Raw genomic sequence first — 24,269 nt, 5'->3', positions numbered from 1 at the left:
GGGTCCTCATCCTGCCTGCCACACGGCCGAAACATGACAGCAACAGCTGCAGTTCAGTGGAGCGCTTTGAAGAACTACATCAAACACAAAGAATCATCTTCCAGCCATTGGCCTCACAGCAGAGGGAACGAAGTGTGTGTGTGTGTCTGGAAAGCGTGTTGGAGAGGTGTGTAGGACTGTTAATCCTTTGGCCTTGCCTCAGTCCCTGCCTCCTGCTCCTCACCACTTGCTTTGGGTATCTGGCTGCAGATTCTCATCCATATTTAGTTCTTGGATTTCAGTTTTTGTCGATCTTGTCTGTTGATTTTTTGACCATTCCACGCCGTTGCTTTCTTTCTCCCATTCTGACCCTTTCCCTTATCTCCCTTCTACACACTTCTCTTTTACTAGTTCCTCACCACCTCTTCATCTACTGTCTGTTTTTTGGTTTTTTTGTTCAACTTCCTTTCTTTCCCTGCCTGCTTTGTCTTTGTTCAAACAACACCAAGTGCCCATTGTTGTGCTCCTTCTGAATTTCACATGCCCAGTTTGTCTTTTAGTACTGTGGGGTTATTTTTAAGTATAGTTATAATAGTTTATAATATAATAGTTTTTACTATATACTTACAAAGATACTTATGCATTTGAATTACTACATTACTCTTGTATACCAGCTTGGTTGGCCCGGCATCGTTAATCCATGATAAGCAGCAGCGAAACTGGCTAAATGTCAAGGAAATTATACACACAACTTTATTTTATTTTAGTATTTCAGGATTTTGGTTGAGATAGCTAATTGTTTTTTTGTCATGACTGAGATTAAAAAATCAATACCAGTCATCTTGTTTGACTGTCTTTTTTACCATTTAAAGGCACGACATTAACGTGATATACTTCCCATTTAAACATTTTATGTTTGAGGTATAAGCAATTTATTTTGATGTACTCCACAGAGTTGGGTTATAATTCAGACATCAAAATGTTAGTTGGTGCAGTTTTATGGATGAAAGTGGGGGTCACGGTGTGTAAAGCTTGTCTCAGTATAAAACTGGAAAGTAGGAACTGTAGCTTTGCCCAAAGAAGTAAAAAAAAAAAAACCTAAATGTGTAACTTTGCCTCTGAATTACATTTGTTTTCTATTGCTGCATTTTTCTTTGTCAGACTTTCTCCATAGTGTTTTAACTCAGTCCCCTTGTAACTTGTTTTTGTCTCACTGTCGCTCCCTCTCTGCTTCTTCTTCTCCTGCTGTTGATGGGTGTACGAGGGTTCTTGATTAGAACACACACTGCCGAGCTCCCCCTCCATCGCATCATTGCATTTGATTAGCTTCAGCCCCATACCTCCCTTATCACTACCAGCACAACAGGAAGCACAGCACACACACACACACATACAGGTACACATGCATACATATCACAAACTCACTTGCAGACTTATCTGAACTCCATGGTTGCCTCCAAACGTGCACTGGCATATATGACTCTCCCCACACTTGCGCACGCATCTGGTGTGCGTCTGGTTTCGTGGCAGCGGGGTATCAAGTAAAGCCAGCACGGCACTGACAGCTCCGTGTCCCTAATGAAGCATTAATAAACTACAGCACAAAACAGTGGATCAGAGAAGTGGAGCTCCCCACCTGCCTGGAAAGTCTGCTGACTGCCAGAGGGAGAGATGAGGAGGGAGAGGATCACTGTAATCCCCATTCTCCAAAACCCCTCTGCTCCACTTTTCTGGAAGACATCGCAGACAGACAGACATACAAACACCTGCTAAACTACTCCGAACTGCCCTAGTGGTAGTTCTCACTACACTACGTGTCTGCGTAACTGCACTTTTCCACGATAACATGCAAACACACAAGCGCACGGGCTCAGAAGGTGAAAACAATACCACTTAAGCTATAGCTTAGCTTTAGCTCTGTAAGAGACTTCACATATTATAGTTAAGCTGCTACAAAGTGCCACCCAACATGTCAGCAGCTTCTACACTTAACTACAGCCAGGAGTGCAAAAGGATTTGCTTCACAGTTGTTGTTATTCTCAACATTATGCATTAATGCAGTTTGATAGAAAGTTAATTTCCATGCATGCAGAACAATAAAAAGGAAAAAAAAAGCTTCCAGTTCTCAGAAATGTACACTTCTCAACATGCTCAATTTCAGCTCAGAACGAGTAGAGAAAAATGGCAAATTTGCATTTTTTTTTCTCTTGTACCCTTTTTGCCCACCTTGCATTGATTTTATGTTCCTGCAGCACTGCATAGTTTTCAGTTTGAGAAACACACACCTTAAATGTGGGCAGTGCTAATCAATTATTTGCAAGCACCCGGCTAACTTCTGCATATCCAGCACAGCGCAGCACGTCACAATTAGACAAATTGTTATCCCAATTTGAAATCCACTTGGCGTTAAAAGAGCAAGTTGCAGAGTTGATCAAGTGTTGATTTGTGACGGTGTGTATTCAGAATTTCCCACAGCACATGAATTCGCAATTAGGCACATAGGTAGTTCAGTTACAATGCATCCCACAATGCCAGACAATGCCAGTCCTGTGGTTTAAATGAAGCAAACCTGCTGAGTGCAGAATTTTGAAGGAGGCCTGTCCACACAAATGCTGCATGCTTGTGATTAGAAGAAAGGGGGGGAGCAATTGTTCTGTGAAAGGAGCCAATCAAATCTGACAGGAACGAGTCCATTTTTAGAAAACGCAGTGTCTCAAGTGTAAATAAACCAGAGTTTTGTCTCCTTTAAAAGTCTTTTAAACATTTAAATCTATAAAGCATTATTCTATTAATTGGGCCCCAGGATGTTTGCTTTTCTTTTGGGGTGTCCTCTTGTTCCCTAATCATATGCCATCTCTCACTGTGTTTGTGCTGGAATGCCAGTGCTTTAGTGTCACTTGTCTCTGTGTATCCTTATGGGTTTTTCCCCCTCATTATCCTAGCAGCCCAGACCATGCTGAGATTCACTCTAGCGAGGGAGAGTGATCTAATTGGCAGCAAGGATCATTCTAATTTACTGACTTTTTACCTTTCCTCTTTCTCCTCTTTGCTTTTTTGTTGCCACTTTTCACCTGAGAAATGATTAGAAAATATAAGTAAAAACTCCATGTAGTTTGCTATGGCGAGCATGCTTTTTTCTGTCTTTCTTTTTTTTTTATTTGAGCTTGTTACACCGATCACATTCGCCCAGGCAATTTGCCTGCTTGTCTGAGTCTGAGAAGGAAAGCTTATCTGCACTAACGCCCCATCGAGGCTGTGCGTTGTATCCAAATCGGCCCCTGTTAGCATTCAAATCAAGCGCCCCCACCTCTCCTTCCTGTTCTACCTAGCTCTCGTGCCCCTTACTATCGCCTCCACCCCTTCTTGCCTGTCAACACGCCAGATTTGCTTGGAGGAAGGGGAGGTTGGGGAGGGAGCGAAAGCCCAGGCTATTATTTAATGAGATCAAGAAGTGCTACGAGGATGCTGTTTACTCTAAGGAAAGGGGGAATCACTGGGTTTCTTTCTCGTCTTTCTCCTACTCTTCTTTAGATGTGACTGCAACCCCTTAACAACCACTATTTTATAGAAGAAGTGAGCATTCTGACAAGGTACGACTTCTTGTCAGAAAACAACTCCCATTCCCAACAGCAGGTCTATCAAAACAACACGCTAAATGGACTAGCACTTATATAGTATGTTTCTAGTCTCACTGACCAAACTACAAGAGCCACATTCACCCATTCATCCATCATACACCAGTGCTACTGTGGGGTTCAGCATCTTATCCAAGGACGCTTCGGGATCGTGTAACAGCTCTTATGAATAGTGAATGACCGACTGTACATCCTGAGCCACAGCTACCTGAAGAAACTTGATTGTACAAGCCCTGGACAAATTGCAGTGTGATTGCTGCGGTCTTCTTTTTGCGGTTTGTGGGATTCTGCTGTGGCTTGTACCTTTTATCAGATGTACAGGAGGGGCTCAAAGTTGAACCTCTGCTCTTGTGACTTTGGGGTAGGTGTGAGCAAAAGAGAAGGGAGAAGGAAACATCCAAGGGCTTATTTCCCACAGCCCACAGCAGTATGAGTGCACCAATTCATGGTTCGTCATGCTTTATCATTATTAGATGACATAAGCTGATGGATCAAATGGGAGTTAAGTCATTCATTATCCTTGGTTATTTGGGTTTTTGTTCTAGCTTATTCAGCTTGCCTTATATGTGTAAAAATGGGGAACAGGATGCTAATGATGAAAGTTGAATAACAGCTGATGCTTTTATCCTGATGCTCAGACTTCAGACTCCACATCTCTTTCCAAAACACTGGAGAAGTTGGATATCAAACTTCCAGATAGGGCTTTACTACCTCAGCATCAGCTCCTCTGAATCGAGTAGAACGTGCCAAAGCCAGACAAACTACTCTCTGATTGCTGGATCATTCTTTGAGCTCACTTACAGCATGTATATTTTCTCAGAGGAGCCCGAGATTGCACCTTCAACCCTACGATTATTAAGCAGGCGAACTCATAGCATATGCTGGGTAACACAGTAGTTTGTGCATGTGCACTGAAAGTAGCTCGCGTATAATTGCTGCAACTGTGATTTAACATGACCTTTTACCTGCTCCGGCAGATACAACAAGGTTTTTATAGCGGCTCCGTTCCCACAAGTCATCAGCGTTTCATTGTTCATGTGATTAGACACACAGCGGAGGCCAAGCATCACAATTGCTATCTGTTTCACATGAGCAGCCATTAAGTCATCATCGCCTCACAATGACCTATGATTTCCAGTAATGATTTATGATTTCAGTGAGTCATTTTCTACGAGTCTCTTTTAGTTAGAGATGCAATTACTTGATCGTACTTTATCTTGAAGTTACTTGTAAATTAGAGTCGGTTTCAAAGTTCCTGCTGCGATACAGCTCAAATATAAAATGGGGAGGGGGGAAAAGTGTTCATTAAAGCGCCTAACGCACCAAACCTCAAAAGAACTTGACAGGAAAGAGCAAAAAAAAGAGAAAAAGAAAAGAAAGGAGGGTGGTGGGGATGTGTCATAAAGACGAGGAAGGCGAGGGAGGGGGGGTACGCTTTGATCAGGAGCACTCCTCATAGCTCTCCTGTCTTCTTACACATCCATAATATATCTCTGCACACATTCCAGTCTCTTATTAACAAGGCAGTGCCATTTCATCCCGGAGGCAGGTATTGAATTTTCAAAAAAGGTAGAAAAGAAAGAAGGCAAATTTGAAACACGCTCTGCTCTTGTCTGAGGAGTAAAGAAAAAAACGCACACAAAAAAACAAAGCGAGACGCACAGAGTTTGCGATTCAATATATACACTCCCGCTTTAAATTAAATTCATCGATGTTGCTTGTAACAAAAGCGGGGATAATATCAGACATTGGTAAATATTTATTCTAAAAGTGGCGGGCTTAGGAAATGAGAGGGCTGCCGATGCCGCGCTTCTCTCTCATGGGAAAGCATGTTTGTCTGTGACAGTCATAAATATGTATCATGCTGTGAGAAGACAGCGATTGTAATCTCACAGCTGCCTTTTGTTGAGCATATGAGGCCCGAGAAAAGCCCCCGTTGATGGCGCACAAAGGCAAAATTAAAAGTTGCACCTTCTCCTCGGATTGGGGTACGTCGCTCAGCGGCAAGTGGCGTGCCGCTTAATTAGGATGGAAACAAATTCCTCACGAGGGAGGAATACCCCTCTTCCCTGCTCTCACTTGGTCTAATTTATGGAAAGGTAAATATTCAAGGGTCGCTTTTCAGCCGTGCCGATTAAAGCATGCTTGAGCGTAGCGACACAGAATGTGTTGTGAATGCAAAGCTTCTAATCCAATTCACACTACTCTGTGAAATGAAACTTGTTTGTACCAGTAGATAGCTGTGGCAGTGCATCTTTACCCAGGGGTGTCAAGTAGTTCTTCAAACCTCAGAATAACTAGGCAGCGCTTGTAAAAGTGCACCGAAAGCCACTTGAATAAGGTGGCCTGTCATTTGTGATGCACTCCAGTGTACTGTAGCGGCGAGCACTGTGACGTATTAGCGCTTGACAGACGTGCTCTTCAGTGCAAGAGCCCCTTTTGCTTTTGACTAAAGCTTGTTTTTATGTCTGCCCCTTCCTGCAGCTCTGAAGGATCCCTGTACCGAGGTGGCCTGCAGCTACGGCAGCACCTGTGTCCAGTCTTCAGATGGCTTGTCGGCAAAGTGCATGTGCCCCCTCGGCTGCGAGGGCAAGCCCAAGCAAGTAGTGTGTGGTAGTGATGGAAAGGACTACGTGAATGAGTGCGAGCTCCATCAGCATGCCTGCAAGAACAAGAAGAACATTCGTGTGCAGTACCAAGGACACTGCGGTAAGCTCTCGTTGTGTTTTCTGTGTTTCTGTTTTTTGTAACACTGATTTTGAGCACAGGTAATATTGAAGAGTTCCCATCACAGTTTATTTTCTTTCCCAACCCAACTCCGCCCTATTTTGCTGTAGCAGGGAGATGTCCCAGAGTCACACTATCAAATATAAATTGTTGCAAAATATGGAAATACAAAAAAAACCCCTGATAGTATCAAAAATTACATTTCCAATGGTGAAAATGTCATTTTTGTTGAGATTTTTTGTTTTAAATTGTCAGAAAACCTTTTCTTCCCTTTCCACTGTTTCCTACCTCTTCCTCTTGTGTTCCTCTATCACATACCCTGCTTATTTAAGGCACACCTCCACTCTAATTCTCTAATTCATTCAGGTTGCTTTTCCCCACACAGGTTCTCCTACGGTGCAGATTGATGTTTTCTTTAAATAGGTTTTAAGAGCAGTTTTTTGTGTTGTTTTTGGCTCATCCTTGTTCTCATCAGGCAATTGTTGTTTACTCTCAAGGCGCTCGACTATTTAGCTCTTTTTATTCTGTGGCGAGGAAGACGGAGGGAAAGACTACAGATAGTAACTCTGTCTTTTAGCAGCAGGAGCCTCCAGGAGACAGAGCGGGTGGTAGGCAACGAGAGATGGATGTGTTTGTCCACAGGCAGAAGGTTGGTCGTATAAATCCAACGTGAGTCGGCCAAAGTGACCCGGGTTGCACCGTCTCCCCTGGGGACGGCGTCAGCTCAGGGGACTGGTTGGCCCTGATGGTGCTTTAAATCTTCCTGCAGCCATTTCAACTGAGCATTGGCTATTTCAACTTGCTAGCCCGCGCCAGGCAAATGCTGTTGATTTATCTGCACTGCTAGTTTTTACAGAAAACAACCTATTCTTTTTGTAATCACCCCACTTGCTCAGCTAGAGGAAAAGCATGGACTCTAGAAGCTGTTCTTCTCGCTTAATGGGTAGTAATGGTCTTTCTCTCAGATAATGGTCTGGCTGGCGGGTCAGGCACTGCGTCATGCAGAGACGCTGCGTGCATTACGATAAAACCCCTGTTTGCTCAGTTGCAAGTCTCTGCAAGCCTTTGTATTGTGCACACAGAAAACAATCCGAGGCCTGGCCTATGGTCACTCCGCCTCCCACCCCCACGCAGCCAAAGCGCTCCGTCCCTTTTTCTGTCCCAGCATTGTCACTCTTTGTATTGCTGCCAGAGGTCTCTGGAAACCATTCTCCCTTATTCTCTGTTTCTCATTCTCTTTCTACTCCTTTCCCGATGATAGGGTGTTTCATCCTTGGTGTGTTTTGAATGACTCGCCGGCAGCTTGGCAGTGATTTAATATGTCACGGTGCTACATAAATCCTTTGTCTTCCCACATGCTGAAAGCGTGGCGAGCAGGATAAAGCCTGGGCTCCTGTTTCAAGGAGTAACACCCCCATCACACACATCCACAAACCAATTCCATTATGATCACGGACTGATAGGGCCAAGCGTGCCAGACCAACACTCCCCTGGAAGGAAGGAGGTGCGAGAGAGCAAATCAAACCGATCGTCTCTTCATCTGTTTCCTTGTCTCCCCTTCACATCCAAGGTCCTACTCTGAGCTGCTCTCAGCTGCCGGGCCACTGATAATATCTGTGAAGCAGATATTCCTCTTCTCTTCTCTTCTCAGCTGACATATCATAGCTATAAGACTGTTCACCGCTAATTAAAAGATGACTTACCAACACTTTATCTAACAGGACTTAAAAAGTTTTCTTTGAAAGGAGTTGCCAGTTTGAACACAATTAATCCAGACTGTGCTGCTTTTTTCTTTTGCCAGTCAAGCATTGTTCACTTTTTTCCACAGAACCAAAAATGATCACAGATGTTTTAGATTATGTTCCCTCGGAGTCTAATTACAGTTTTTCACAAATTCTAAGACACATTTCCTGAAACCTTATGGCCTTTTCTCCAAGCTTTAAACACAAGAACCAATTTTCAAACTACTTTCATAAAACCTTTGACTCTTCTAAGAAAAAACACACACACACAAAAATGCATGAAAAGCTCAAAACTACACAATATTTTTTAGATAATTTGCTGTCAAAAATAATAACACTACTGAGCATTACAGTACAACAGAAATGAGGAAACACAGTCTCAGCTTTCTGGTAATTTCTTGAAGTATCATCAGAAATAGTTCTCCAAACTTCTTGAAGGACATTCAAAGCTCTTCTTTGGATCTTGGTTTGTTTTGTTCTTTGTTTGGCATCATTGTCGTGCTGAAAAATTTAGTTTTTCCAAATCAGATGCTTTCCACGTACATGGTGAATCAAACTCTCACAGTACTTTCCTGTGTTCATAGTTCCATCATTTGTTGTTAAGATCCTCGACGACACTGGATGAAATGTGGCACCAAACCATGACAGAGCCGCCACCATATTTTACAGATACATGTAGAAATTCATTGTTGCACCTTTATCCTGACCTATCTACATATTGACAATGATTTAAACCAAAATTTTTTAGTTTGTTAGTTTGGGTTCACCACTCTGTAGGAGCTTTGGTCCCTGTTTCTGTTGCTTTAGAATTGAGACCATTGAGACTATTTCTGATGAGGCTTCATTGAACAGTGGATGGATCAACTGTTCAATGAAGATCTAGACCGGGGGTAGGCAACTCCAGGCCTCGAGTGCCGGTGTCCTGCAGACTTTAGATCTGTCCTTGATCCACCAGATGATTCAAATTGCTAAATTACCTCCTCAACATGTCTTGAAGTTCTCCGGAGGCCTTGTAACGAACTAATCATTTGATTCAGGTGTGTTGATCCAGGGTGATATCTAAAGCCTGCAGGACACTGGCACTCGAGGCCTGGAGTTGCCTACCCCTGATCCAGACCTTTAGATGGATCAACTAAAGGTCTAGATGCTTTCAGTGCCTCTGTCAGGCCTTTGTTGAAATATTTTTTACGTCTGCTAATTGTTCTTTTGGCCTCCACTTGTCCAGTTTCCTCAATTTCTTAAGGATACATTACACACCATACCAAGGTAATGCCAAGTTTTAGCTAATAAGTCTTTGGTAGTCACCTTTTGGTGCAAAAATACAGCTTTTTTGTGTCAAACCATGTTATCTTTTTTGTAGATTCATTTAGAGTAAAAGAAATGAGAACTAATTATGTGTTTTTGTGACAAATTGACAAACCTTTCAGTCACCCAACACATTCCTATGTTACGCGTTCGGAAACAGGAGGAAACATGAAACCCGTTTGGATTCAATCTACACATATACATTTATTTTACTTTCTCATCATGAATCGCTTTGGAAAACACTATCTAACACGATTGTGGTTAAGGTTAGGGATAAGGTTATGGTTAGGGTTAGGGCTCGAATACACGTCTGGAACGTGCGTTACCACCGGGACCGTCATTCTATTGGATTTCACCCACAACCGGGCGCATGTCATAGGGACACGGAAGGTTACCTTTCGCGTTCCCATTGGACGCCTTGGGACGTGACAAATCGTCGGTATGTTACGTGTCGAGAATGAGAATGTTCTGGTAGACAACACAGGTTAATCCCTGGAGTTAGAAAATGAAACAAAAATGAGTGAAAAAGCAGCCAATGTTCAAAGAAAAAACTCTGGAAGATCTCCAGAAAGCCTGGAGAAGCACTGCTCAAGACCACCGTAAAGAAATTACAAGAGGGTGGTGGTTCAGCTCAGCGAGTTGATCAGGTGACCCGCATGCTACAAGACTAAAGCAGAAGCCTGGGTATTAATCTAACCTGTCTTCTCCTTGTCTTTCTCTTCCAGCTTCTTCTCTTCACTCTGTTATTGCTAAAAAGCCAAACGTGCATTTTTTTTTAAATGACAAAAAAAAGGTCTGGCCCCTTGGAAGCAAAATTGAACAAAAGACTTTTGAACTGGACCGTAATTGTAAGAAGTAAGACTCATAAAAGCAATATTAGCTCTGTGTGTGAAAAATACCAAAGGCGGTAGTTTCTCGAGTAAGTCGTAGCTGGCGATGTATAAATCTCCTACTAGAGGTTTCTTCTATTTGTTTTCATATTGCAGAAACATGGTCTATCACAGCTGCTCAGCAAAGATAATTGAAAATGACTGCTCTAAATTGTGCTCGTTCTTGTAGTCCTCCTCCTCCGCCTCTCAGCTTGTTGCCTTCCATTGTTAGTATCAACCTTCCACTTACCTTTGCTACCTAACATATACAAGTTTCATTACATAATCAGCAGCAACTATTCACATATTTGAGTCACCGTGTTTAAAAAAAAGAAAAACTACATTTCTGCTGTAGCTGTGTTTAATCTCTGCCTCCAGTGGTTAGTATTATGCATCACAGGTGCATCACTGTGGTGAAGTGTGAGAATTTCAGATTCAGAGAAAAGATTAAACGAGATCTGCAAATTGTGTCTAACTAGGTGAAAACTGTTCTGTCATTTATTCGATAAATGGAAGTTTGATAGCATGAATCGGAGAATGGGATTCTGTGCTTTAGCAAAAGTGACAAACTGTAATTCCTTCCCTGTCGTATTGTACTGTATGATATGCTGTACTGCAGTACACATTCTTCACTCTTTCTCCACAGATCCGTGCAAAAACGTTTTGAACTGCCGCGTGGAGCCTCTCACCCGCCAGCCACTGAAATTTGTGCCACTCGAGTTGTGCCCCCTAAGCGATGAGCCTCTGTGTGCCAGTGATGGCCGGACGTACCCCAGTGAGTGCGCTATGAGGGCGACGGGCATCCAGAAAGGCGTCACGCTCAGAAAGATCCATGCAGGACAGTGCACAACGCTGGGTAAGGCCGAAGCTTGTTGTCTTTAAAGTGTGCAACCCTTTCAATACAGATCCCAGAACATCTTGGAAATACATTTAGTGATGCAAGGGATAAAATTACTCAAATGCCATGACTTATATAAAGGATTCTTTTATGCTGCGTGAAACAGAGATTTAGTAGACCTTGCCCTTCTCTCCCCGTTAATAATCTAAAAAAAATGCAACATAATAAGATGAGATGAATTCAAATATTGTAATTTATCTGCGTGCAGGTATAACAGGGAGTAGCCATTTGTCTGTCTAGGTCAGAATTGTTGAACATAAGGCTCCGGGCTCTGAATCTGTCCCGCAAAGACTTCAATCTGGCTCACAGTTTCTGGTTTTGGAAAATGTGAAGGAGGGCATAGATTCTGGATTTTTTAATGAATTTTAATAGTTTTTACTTTAGCTTTTCTTGCTCACAGAGACCTCCCCCACGGCCAAAGGTTTGTATTCTTTCACTATGAGCTATAGAAAGTTCAGTTTCTACATTTCTTTCATTTCTACAGCAGCATTTATTTATCGTGTAGAAAAAGTAAGAGAAACTCTTAAAGTTGAAGTTTCATATATTAAGAAATCTCCTGCATTAAATGTGTAGTTAAATGAAAGGGCAGTTTCACTGGTCCGGCCCACTTAAGATCAAAACTGAGTGCATGTAGAATGAGTCAGACATCCCTGCTTTTGGTCTTTTGTTATTTGACTTATCCAAATTTCTGTTTCGTGGTATTTGTAAAATTCAACAATATAATATCTTTCTATATTGGTATGTGACTATGCAGAAGCTCACTTAAGTCTCATTTGTAGTCTGTTGTAGGCTGACCAATCGTATTTGAGCAGCCTTGACACGGTGTCTTAAAAAGAGCAGACTTGCTGAAGATCAGGGGTGGGCAACTCCAGGCCTCAAGGGCCGGTGTCCTGCAGGTTTTAGATATCACCCTGGGTCAACACACCAGAATCACATGATTAGTTCACTACCAGGCCTCTGGAGAACTTCAGGACATGTTGAGGAGGTCATTTAGCCATTTAAATCAGCTGTGTTGGTTCAAGGACACATCTAAAACCTGCAGGACACCAGCTCTTGAGGCCTGGAGTTGCCCACCCCGCATCTACAGCAGGTTCTAGCAGTAGGAAAAGTGACATAAATTTAAATGCCTTGTGTATCTACTGATATTTCAAGACTTTACTTTACTTACTACACAACTGTCTGCTTGATTTCAGAATCTGCATGATGGGAAACTTTGTTTGCAAATGTATTACAAGGGCCAACTAATATTAATAGTGAAGTCTGTGTTTCAGTCTGGACAAACCACTCTATTGAAACCCCAGCAAGAAAAAGGACAACAAGGAAAGCAGCCAGTGAAAATGTTTGGCTTGTCGGGGTTATATATGCGTGGTATATATGGTATCAGTGAAACCTTGCTATCGTATTACCATATATTATGCAAGAATTGAAATACTTTCAGCCAATGTTTTAACACATACAGGTAGACTAGCATCAAAATCAAACTTTAAAGCTGTGTTCCAGAGAGATAAATTACTGCCGGGTCTCGGGGTCTGTATTATATCCATGCTAGCACTAGCCTCCTCCAGCCTGATAAGAGCCCCCAGGGCTGTTATCTGTGCTATTACAACATGAGGTTTAGGCCGTAGTCAACAAAGAGCTGTCAGCCTTTACTGTATGTCTGATAGCCATCGGAGGAAATCCAATTTTCCTGGTGTGTTGTTACTGAAGTCCCACAAAGCTACAGCTCTACGGGTTTACAGCAGTAATGTGCGGAGACCCCCACCCATGTATTAAAACCCCCTGACAACACCAAGGACAGATCACCGCAGGACGTCTTTTGGTATGGTCAGCAACGGAGGCTGATACAGCCTGGTTCTTCTCTCTGCTCCGCTTGACAGGCCGATGTTAGCGTCAGGGCTTAAAATTGCCCAAATCCCAGCCTAAGTAGCGTTGTGTGTGCTGTATGAGAGTGTGTGTGCATGCAGACATGTTCATGCATGTGAGCAATGGGATGGACTTTTTTTTTTCTTCCTTTTTTCCTCCCTCTCTTTCTGCTGTGCCTTTTCAAATGAAAGAATAATTCAATTTGAAACAGAGATCCATGAAATCATATCCCTAAGCAAATTACAAATTGGTAACTAATGAAAATGGCCATTTCGACTTGTAACCATGACATTGCACATCCTTGTACCCCTTTCAGTCTGATACAGCGCCGATGTAATTAAGTGTGGCATGACAGGCTTTTAAAGAGAAGAGAAGAAGGAATTGAATTGGTGTACAAATTTGATCCACTGATCAGGAATGGAATAAATTCAAGTGCCTCCAGAACAGAGGCTTGCCTCAAATTGAATTTTCTCACTTCAGTGGCAAATTTGCCATTTCACATTACCAGTATTTCGCTTTTTCTTAATTTCCATAGTAGATTTCTGCTTAGTGAGTCAAAATGGTATGACTTTAATAGTTTAGACTTAAACATGACCCTAAAATGAAATTCATGATTATTCTTTTTGTTAAAGTTTTTGCAAAACTTTATTATTAAAGTTAGAGGGGAGCACAGGCATGCTGTCGAGTAAGGTTTTGGGGGGTATTTGCAGTCTTATTAGGTGTCCCTTCATAGTGCAGGCTACTAGATTTGCTTATTTTTTGCTAGCGGCAAACCAGAAAACGAAATGGAAATGGAAAAAACAGGCCGTTTTTTTCTTTTTAAATATCATTTTTTGGGGGGCATTTTAGCCTTTATTTGATAGTAGAGAGCTGAAGATAAACAGGAAAGTTGAGGGAGAGAGAAGGGATGTGCAGCAAAGGGCCGCAGGTCAGTCTTGAACTTGTGCTGCTGCGCTCTAGCCGTGTAACATATGGTCACCCACTCACCCACTGAGCTAAACTGGCTCCCAAACAAGCTTTTAAACTGCAGCGAAAGCTATAACTATTATAAAAAAATATGTCTAATAACTCCTCTGGTACTCACTCTCATTCATCCAGCCACTACTCTTGGCTTTAGCTATCATTTCTAGTCGATTACTCCCTGTAAAATGTAATGTGAACTTACTTTGTGGACAGTTTTGTGGCCTAATGTGCGTAGAACAGATAACCTGATGTGACAGATGGTTTGTTGCACAGAACCATCTGGGAAGCAATCCTTGTTTGTTATAGGGAAGAAAACAGCACAAAAAATACACAGCGGATGACGAGATGAACCTTCTGTATGTCAGTGTCTAGTTCAGGCGAACGTCAACCAGTCACATCAACAAACCGCAGCTAGAATCACAGTAACTTTGTAAGAATGTCTTCTTCTTGCTCATACAAAGCTGATTGGTTCAAACCACTGCAGTCACCTGGCAAGACTGGGTCTTTTGTGATTGTGTCTTTTAAGAATCCAGCATCCAAGAAAGGTTATGTAACAAATTAAGCATCAAATAATCTGCTTGACAGGAACAAATGTGGTCCGACTTCTTTTTAAGCACTACTGCCTAAACACTGGTGTGTTGGCTGATCTGAGCATGTCATTTCCAGTCTATAGAATAACTGTATGTTCCAGCGTGTGTTGTTTGTCAGAGATTGACAGCTAACATGGGCCTTCTGCAGATATACTGGAAGTATTGGCAAATAGGGTGCTGCAATCATTTTTATATATGCTGTAGAAAAAGATGCTTGGTGTAAGGACAAAATGCAATCATCACAGACTTTGCCCAACCCACTTTGTGCAGCACATGTAGCATGCCGGCTAATATATGAATCTCTGATGTGTTTCTTTCATGAATTTCTGCAAAAGCCTCTGCTAACATCACCTATCTCCATAAACAACAGTAAACATTCATATAATTACTACATGGATGATTTATAGCCTGGTTTATGTCCTTATGGTTGTATCAGCAAGTTAACACAGCAGGAAGAACAACAGGTTGACACTTCTCTAGCTTCAATTTTTTGTTGTTGTTATGTTTGCTAAGTACCTCTTCAGTGCTTTCATCTGTGATGATCAGTCTGTCATGCTGTTACAAAATTGGCAGTTGGAAACTAAAAAGCCTAATCAGTCTCTGTACACATTAAAGGATAAATATGAATAAATGAGTGAAAGCAGATGTTCACACATAGAGCAAAAAAGGGTCACTGAATGGTGGGTCTGTAAGGGGGGAAGGGTTAAAGTAGGGTTATCCCCTGTACAATCCAAAGAAGCTGCATTGTTTTGTTTTTCTTGCAGACGAATGCAAGGACTGTCCCTTCTATGGTGTGTGTCTGGTGGAACAGCTGAGTGCCCGCTGCTCTTGTGATCCCATCGAGTGTGACGGCACCTACAAGCCTCTGTGTGGGAAGGATGGTAACACATACACCAATGACTGTATGCGACGCAAGGCGGAGTGCCTGAGCAAGACCCCCATCGCCACCAAGCACCTAGGACCCTGTGGTGAGTAGAGCTGGAGACTAGGAAAGGGTGGGTGGTGACCTGGTGGTTGGGATTCCTCCTTCTTTGGCTTTCGCACAAACCAGTGCTGAATCCCTGTCTTGGTGTGTCTTTCTCTGTGTATTTGTAATCCAATTTCAGTCTGTTTTTCCTGCTGAAGAGTCTAGGCTGATGGTACGTTCGTCTGTACTTAAAACTTTCCTGAAAAGTATCTGAAACGGTTGGGTGATGTCCTCTGAGTGGGGGAGGGGTGGGGTGTACATTCAGAAAGGATGGGTGTGCCAAAAAACAAAAACGGTGCCTTCAATTCGTCACCCATTCACCTCCCATCCATCTCCTCACCCCTGTCACGCTTCATCCCAGCATCTCAAACAGACAACCAAAATGAAACGCCACCTTCATGTTTCATTCATCCGCCCTCCGTCTTCTACTCCTTCACTGGTGCCAGTCTTCCACTTCAGTGGCTTTTGTCGTTTTTTCCTCCCTTGTCTTTGTCTTTTTGTCTTGTGTGCTCTTCTTGCATAAAAAAAGCTATTCTTTCTTGTTTCAGTGCGTCAGTCAGTCTGTCTGTCTATGTCCATTTGGCCGGCTTCCCGGTTGTCTGGCTGCAGGTGGCAAGTGGGGTCACCCAGTGGGCGACCTCATCAAGCGGATTCTCAGGGGTGAAGCCCTTCCCCTCGCTCCGTGCGGACCTAACAGGAGGGGTCTTGTACTGCTGTCTTTTTCCTCTCACTTCTGTCTCTCTGTGTGTCTTTGTGGCATTAATGTCTTTTCCTTCTGTTTACCCTCCAGCAAAGATGTGATCCCTGAGGTTGGAGAAGTCTCCCTCTCTCCTCTCTGTGTTTTATTTTCAACCTAACCTGCCTAACCGATGCATACCTCTGATTAATCTCCTATTGCATGTTCAAAGTGCACGCCAGATCCCAACCTAACAGCTTCCCAAACAATCCCCCCCCCCCCGCTCCATCAATCAGGATTGTGTCGTAAAAAGCTTGCAACAATGCACCAAACCACGTGTAAGCATGATTCCTGCAGTAGGGCTGGAGTTCAGCTGCATTTTAATGAAACATTTTATATCCTACAAGGTCTTGAAAATACGATCATTCAGGTATGTGAGGATTTAAAATTCATTTCTGGATTGAACAGAAACCCAGTGAAGGGCTGAAGTATATGGTAGCACTAGTAGTAGTTCTACTAGTAGTAGTAGTAATTACAGTTTAATCATATTTTACACAGCTGTTTTTAGAATGTGTTATTTAGCTAGAAAATTAAAATTTTGTGCAAATCTGCATTTATGTCTTCTAGAACTGATGTTGCTAAATCAGAAAAATGAAGCCACTCGATTTTGCTTTGGTATAGACACTGTCTAGCGGAGCGCATGTTAATTACGCAGAGAACATCCTTAGTGAAAACATTAAAAGACTGAGGTCAGGGTGGCTGTATGTGTAGGTAACACAAGAGGTTTCTCCTGTTGTACATCAGCTTCTTAACGGTCAACACCATCACCACAACCCTGCCTATCCTTAACCATCCCCTTCACTTTAGTTTACTTGCTATAATTTCTCTGTTAAGCTTAAACCGTCTCACGGTGGCACAGATATTGTGAAAAATAAATGATTTTCAAAACATTAAACACTGTAATTGAACAAAATCCGATTTAATGCAGAGCTGCCCCATATCAACATTCTTGCTGGTGAAAGTCTGCCAGCTGAATGTATTGTGAATTGCTCTTTGTTAATAAAAGAAGAATGAAGAGATTTGTTAGCCTCTAAGCTTAGTGAGCCAACCTTAAGCTGCACACACTTCATTCAAGGTTCGGTGTGTAAAGCAGGTTGGCAGGATTTCAACCGATATCATAAGATGTTCAAGGCCCATTCTGTTCTTGGCACTGACACGCTCTGTCTAGCGTGTTTCCTCGTGTTAAAGGGCTGATTTAAAGGGTTGATTCACCCAAATTAAGATGACATCTGTTTTAAAGCTGTAGCGCAGAATGCACCAATATTTTTAATCATGTGTCATTTACGTATCCGAGTGTCTCTGTGATCATTTTTAGAGATGATTTGAAGACCTCGTCTTGAGTTAATCTTTTTCAGAGTCAGGGTTTTTTTTTTTTGCTCTTTCCCATCACAACGCTGATAGCCCAGCATGCGTGATAAAGCTGGAGTAATCTGCTCATGCTTTTCGGTGTGACATTACCTCAAACAAGAAATCCGCCCAACAGACGCGTTGTGTAATCACGTTCAGAGTTGCTGTCCGCATTTTTATTGTTGTTGCGACAGAGGCCGATAAAACGAGAGAAATCCGTCCATCCTCTAGGCACTGGGGCGAAGCTGAATACCAAAGTTATCTCCAGTCGTCAGCGTCAGGAGACACCAAAACTCATTTGCATTATTCGGCCGTCTGAGCTGTGAATAAATTAAATAGTGGAAATGGCAGCGCGAGCGCTTATATATTTTGCTCTGTTTCATTATTTCTGGCAAATGCTGCCTCAGTTCAGCCCCCTCCCCTCCCTCGTTTGTTTCGCTCTTTTTTTTTCTCCCTCCTCGCTCTTCATCCTTTCCTCCCTTCCACTGCGCATCGCAGCCGTCAGCGGATGGTACTATGTTTCTTTAATGCATTTTTATTGACATTTGCATATTTTTCAAAACACAGCGCCACAAACGCCACCGCCCCCCGATACGGTTTTAATTAAACATCAAAAGAGGCAAGCCTAGGTGCCCACTGAGACTGTTGGTTTAGTCAGACAGATAATATGCATGCAAGGAGTGTGTGTGTGTGTGTGTGTGTGTGTGTGTGTGTGTGTGTGTGTGTGTGTGTGTGTGTGTGTGTGTGTGTGTCGGTGTTTCCATGTGTTTAATCACATTAGAACTCTCACTCTTAATTTTTCTTTTTCTTTCTTTCTTAAATGAAACTATATTCAACCTTGTAGCGTGTAGATCTCTCACTGTAAACCAAAAAAGATTCACCTGACAGATGCACATAATTTAAGGATGTGAGCATCTTCCGAACTGACTTCCAAAGCACTGAGTTCTCTTAAGAATCAATCGATAGCCTATCAGAACGCACGTGCCAACACACTTGCAGCCATGACAGTACTGTCAAAGGTCAAATCAGAATGAGAGCTGTGTCAAACAGTCCCACGCACTCAGTTGCCCACCATGTCAAGATTATAGGCAAAGTTTCATGTATCTGATCAATTAAATGAGTGGTATTTAATAATTTTTGAGCTTTTTCATTTCATTCTCTTGTTTCACTGGTTGAGTGGTGGGTTAGGTGGAGTGATCGATCACTCTGCCAGCTGTCAAACGGATGAAATTCTCCAGTTTTGACACAGTCATAAATCTCTTCTCATGTGGGTGACAGCCCTTAATGTCACCCCTCCCCTGCCGGTACTCACCCCCACAATGGATTGTGCTGTAAAGAAACCCAACATGTCTATAACGTCCTGACGGCTGTCCTCCCTAGGGGGGAAAAACCCCCAAATTGATTGATATCCAAACCTTCAATTTAGAGATGAAGACACCACGTGACGTTTAGCTGATTTACTTAAGTCCAGACAGAGTCACAAATCTTCCAGAGGTCTGTAAACACGCGAATGACTTTTGCTGGAAATGAATCAGAGTAGACTGCTGGGAAGGAGGACGGACAGGTCAGCAGCCTTGGTTTCTAAGATGGAAACATAAGAGTCGTTTGGCACCAACAGAGGAAAAGATCTATCAACTTTTAAAGAGGTTCAATTAATTACTGGACTTTGTGTGACTTATTCATAGACCAGGTTGCTGTTCTACAGTACACACACACAGTTTTAATAGCAGGTTAAAACATAATTGCAACCCCGACGTGCAGTCGAACTTGCCTTCATCCGACGTTTGAATAAAATGCAAGAAAATGTCTGCAGTGGTTAATTTGAGATTGATTGTAAATCTCCACAGATGGCCTCTGTTAAGTGTTTCACACTACACAAGAATATTTTTAGGCTAATGCAAAGAAATCCTGTTTTTCTTCCCCTCTGTCCTCTATGATGTCAGCACAGCAGGCTATCAGCAGAAACTAAGTAAGGAAGTGTGCATGTAGCGTGGTCTGTTGCAGAAATGTTCTTGTATTTTCAGCTATATTTAGAGGACCGAGCAATGATGGGAGACTCTTTGATGTTTGAGTCTATTGTATTCTGATTCTATAAAATTTCCCCATTGATAAAAGTGATGTGAAATAACAGAGCAACTTAAAGTGCTAGCTCCTGTATTTACGAAGTATATTTGCTATGCCTTTCTGCCAAAAAAGACACTGAGTCAATCTGAAGCTGAAAACCAAAAAAGCAACACGAGACAGCCCATTAATTGGAAGAAAGTATCTTTTCAACAACTTTTTTTCCCCACATAAATGATTGTGCTTGTTAAAATGCCTTTAAAAAAAGGAATCTATTTATTTGATATGAGGGAACCAGACTGTGTGTAAAATTAATTACGTTTGCAGTGAAAATGCATAATTAAATCTTTGCCTTCTCTCCTCTATCTTGGCCCAAAGTTGCGCTCTAGCTTACTTCCTGCCCAGCGGGCATGCTATTTTGGTGCATATTCAGTTGTAATCAATGGAAAAGACTACAGGAGTGCATAGCTGCTCACCACAGGTCCCTGGAGCCCGTTCATGTACTAGCCTCACGTCTGGTATTAACAGAATACGAAGTAGAGAGGGCCCTCTGAATTGGTGGTTATGTTGTTCATAAAACAAAAATACAAGCAGCAGTGTTGCTTTTTAGCACATAAAGGAGAATGATTCAGTAAAATCAGTAACACAAGGCAGCCTATTAGAAACACACGCACACATAAACAAGGAGTGAACAAATGAAGGAGCTGGTTTTGAGGACACAAAATCTTTATCCGCGGCTCTTTTGTCATTTCGTGTGTACACAGCTGTGTGCGAGAGAGCGAGCGAGCGCAATCACAAGTGCAGAAAAGCTCACGCAAGTGCAAGTTGCTTGAAATGTGTTGCCTGTCGCCTCTGGAGGTTAACACAAAATCACTCAGTGGAAGACACATTGTCATTGACAAAGAGCTCTGCAAAGCAGGAAAGAAAAAAATCTGTCACCTTAGGTGTCAAGACTTTGTGCAGAATATTTTATCATTTGCATGTTTATTTGATGAGCATCTCCCCCCTGCGCGTTTGTGATTGGACTAACAAACAGTCACGAAGCCTGAGTGTGTAAGTCAGCCTGAGATCACCAGTGCTGTTATTGCTAATCAAGTTAATTAGAGGAAGTGCCGCGGGAGCCTGATTGACGGCAGCTAGGGACCGCCGGTCCACTTACTGCGGCCCGCAGGCTGTCATTGAGCAGAAATTGCAGAGAAATGTGGGTCAACGGGGTGTCAGGAGTGACTTGAGGCGGGCTTGGTGTTCCGTTGGGGTGTGATCAGCCATGCAGTTCTTTCAATTTCAACAGTTTTCTTTTCATTTTTTAAAAAATGTCTTCCTAGGCCTTCCTCGTGCTGTAGCTCCTGATTTGATCGGAGATGCAGTAAGTGAAGCGAACTGGTGTGCCGTTTTTTCTTTACTTTTTTAAACTTCCTGCAACATACACACCCTAATGACTAGATCACCACCTTTTTTGGATTAGACCAACAATATTTGCGTATCATCTCATCTCTGACGGATATATCTCAAAAGATCAGGGGATGCCAGCTTGTGTCCCCTCCCCGTGTTATTTTTGCTCGTCTCTATTTTGAAGAGCAACACATTCTTAGTTGTACAAGCACAAAGAGGCTTCGACTCACCTCCTGCCTGTGATAAGTATTCAGTGGTAGACAGACACAGCCTGCGGGTATGCCTTTTGCTGTATGCTAATATAGCCTTTTCTCTGCACCTCCCTCTCCCTCGACTAATATGATACATAAATGTTTTTAATGTGAGGGAGGTAAAGGGAGTCGGATCAAAGCCCTGGCAGTGGAGACACACAGAAGGCGGGATTTTGCTGCAGATTGGCTGCACCCTATTGGAATCCTGTGTTGTAATGGGTTGCAGTTGTAGGTGATTATTCCTGCCAGTTGGCCACTGCAAGCATCACCTGGATTACACTGATTCACTGCCCTGCATAATATAGGGAATGATTTGGAATTGCACACAGACCCGAGGGGGGAAAAGTCCAATTAACATATGTATGAGCTGAGCGGAGATGGGAGGAAACGCTCGCCAAAATAATCTCCCAGCATTTCAGCGACATGTTACGGTGGGGTTAACAGTGTGGGCCCGCTGACTGCAGCAGCCACAGTCACAGCTGAGTCTGACCGGAGCGCGCCGTGCCATCGCGCAACCTAACAAGGAGCCGTTAAGCTTTATAAGCAGCACTGTGGTGTCCTTGGCACTTTATCTGTCATATAACTCCACTAAGTGAGCAATAATAAGACTTCAGGCAGACAGGTAAGCAATCAGGGAATCAGAGGAACGTGTCCTCTCAATATTTGACGTGGTCTGCTAGTGACACTGCGGCCTAACCCGAAGTAATCCCCTCCTGAGTCCTGAAGTGGAGGCATGCTATTAAAATACCGCACTAATTAAAATGGATAAATTTACATGCCTCCTAGCAGGAGAGGATACAGACTGAGGCGACACCCGGAATGTAAAGTCCTGTCAGCCGGTGTGGTAGTACAGAAACAGAGCAGATTACACACTAGCAGAGCTGAATCCTTGATTGGAGAATAGAGAGAGGGAAAAGTATTCGTGCCTTTTTTCTTCTCCTTCCACTTTTCTCTATCCATGAGAGACAATTCACTGCACCTGCTCAGCCACTAAAACAATGCCTTGGCTACTGTGCTATGTGTTTGGCACCTCCCATCTAACTGTCAAGCTAATTTTCGTGCATAAAACAGAACACTTTAAAGCCAGAAACTATAGTGTATTCTGGACTTGCCTGAAAGAAGGACTGATACATGCATGAAGAGATGGATTTTTCTATTTGGGAGAAGACCAGAGAGCGAAAGAGAGCTGGAAAAGGCTTGTGAGCGACCAAGCTTAGGCCCGCCATTTCAAAGCTTCTCCCTGCATCCAAGGGAAAGTAAAAAGACAGCTTCAGTTCTTTTTTTAACTGTGTCACAAGATTCTTTTTACACTTGGGGAGATTGTCTTTTTTTTCACCCTCGTATATTGTCTCCAGTTAATAAATCAGGCAGAAATTTTGCCCCCCAGAGGTGGAGGATGATAAAAAAAATAGTTTTGGAGGGGAATTCTTTCATCTTTTTTATGAGTGTGAAACAAAGAGAATGGGAGACAAAGGCCTTATCGGAGGCTGCAGTTGTGTTTTAGGAGCCCGTCCTTGGGAAGTGGGCTGGTGAACTTTAATGCAGGCCAAGGTTGTACAGTTAAGCTCGGATCACAAGCGTACAACGGTTACACGCACTTGGAGACACACACACACAGACACAAGGCGTTGAAATGAGATCACAGGGAATCAATTGTTTTTGAAGCGGCACCGAATTAAGCGGCATTGAGCAGCTTTCATATTTATGTGGCACCTCCGAGCTCTTTTGAAAAGCCAGCTCGCCTTCCCAACGCAGAAATCAATAACGGTGTTTCACCCTTTAATCTGAAACACTCGCCCTCGGAAATGAGAGCGCCCGCGCTCGAGATCGGGAAAGATTTGCTCAATTACAGTTGTGGGAAAAAAGTAGGCGGTCGTGGACAAACTATGTTACATCTGCTCTTATTTTTATTTTAATATCTGCAGTTCAGCTCAGGAGTGATCATAATTCAGACAGATGAGCCAAATGATCTGTCTTATGTAGATAACACTGATCTTTATCCCACATACCCCCTTTCTTTCATCAGAGTGCAACAAGCTAATTGCCACCGTCTGCGTTATCAGTTGATAATTTCCCCCCTCGTGTTAGCGCTACGAGTTGAGGCTCAGCTGAACATCCCTGAGCTGATAAATGAATCATGGGGCTTCGCACATGCCAAGTCAGCCCCCCACCCACAACACCCCCGTGTTACTATCTAATCCCATAATGGTCTCAATAATGATGGAGCCATGGGTGGCGTCATTACAAAGGGCAGTTTCCATGACAGCACCTCTACTCATCTAACCAAAGCTCACAAGAAAGGAGGAAGCAAGTTTTGTTTCGCTTTGGTTGTGAAACGGCACCACTTTCCATTTCAACCACGGCTTCTCATCAGAAACTATTTGATGCCTCCGTCTGCGTTTTCCTCTAATCTGCAGACACACCACATTTAGCAGAGGGATCCGTTCCTCATGCGTGAAACTTTCTAAATGAAAACCACTACGGCGCCAGGCTATCATCTTTCGCTCGCTCTCGATACCGGAGTGCGCACCATCCCACCTAAGGCCTCAATCTTCCGACCGTCGGGCTGAGCCGGCAGCGCTCGCGCACGCATGCCAGCGCCCCCGACTCAGAGAGCACACGATGCCATATAATATTTTCCCTGGTACATAAAGCTTTAAAGAAGTGATGGGATGGGAGGCTGTGATCAAAGCGTTGTTCACGCCCATTTTTTTTCGTCAGGTTTTCACTCTGTTCTGATCAAGTCAGGTTTTATCGGCCCTGGCCTACACCCATCTGCCGCTACCAGAACCATGGGTACAAAATCCTGTCCTCGTTTTAATGAAGTCATGCTGGAGTTAGCGTGTGAGGAGAAAAGACTGAGGCAGACACCTCTCTCTGATGTTCACATTTCATATCTGCCTCTGCCCAGGAGCTTGCCTTTTTTGAATTATTAAGCAGAGGG

The 24,269-nt window shown here is 43.0% G+C and overlaps 1 protein-coding gene across 3 annotated transcripts in view; it reads left to right on the top strand.

The window, feature by feature from the left end:
• The window catches only part of agrn (agrin), a 268,675-nt gene that overhangs the window by 170,879 nt on the left and 73,527 nt on the right, over positions 1 to 24,269 (top strand). For 2 of the 3 annotated variants that reach the window (XM_082517913.1, XM_082517914.1), the window contains 3 exons: positions 6,099 to 6,323; positions 10,904 to 11,113; positions 15,336 to 15,539. In XM_082517913.1, the coding sequence (XP_082374039.1) occupies positions 6,099 to 6,323; positions 10,904 to 11,113; positions 15,336 to 15,539 (639 nt within the window). Of the gene's footprint in view, positions 1 to 6,098; positions 6,324 to 9,163; positions 9,350 to 10,903; positions 11,114 to 15,335; positions 15,540 to 24,269 lie in introns of those variants that run through there. The other variant, XM_082517915.1, reaches the window with a different exon arrangement.

Source organism: Aulonocara stuartgranti (assembly GCF_965226115.1).
Source record: "Aulonocara stuartgranti genome assembly, chromosome: 20".
NCBI lineage: Eukaryota > Metazoa > Chordata > Actinopteri > Cichliformes > Cichlidae > Aulonocara > Aulonocara stuartgranti.
Note: the sequence above shows the minus strand (reverse complement) of the source record. Positions and strands in the feature narration are given on the sequence as shown.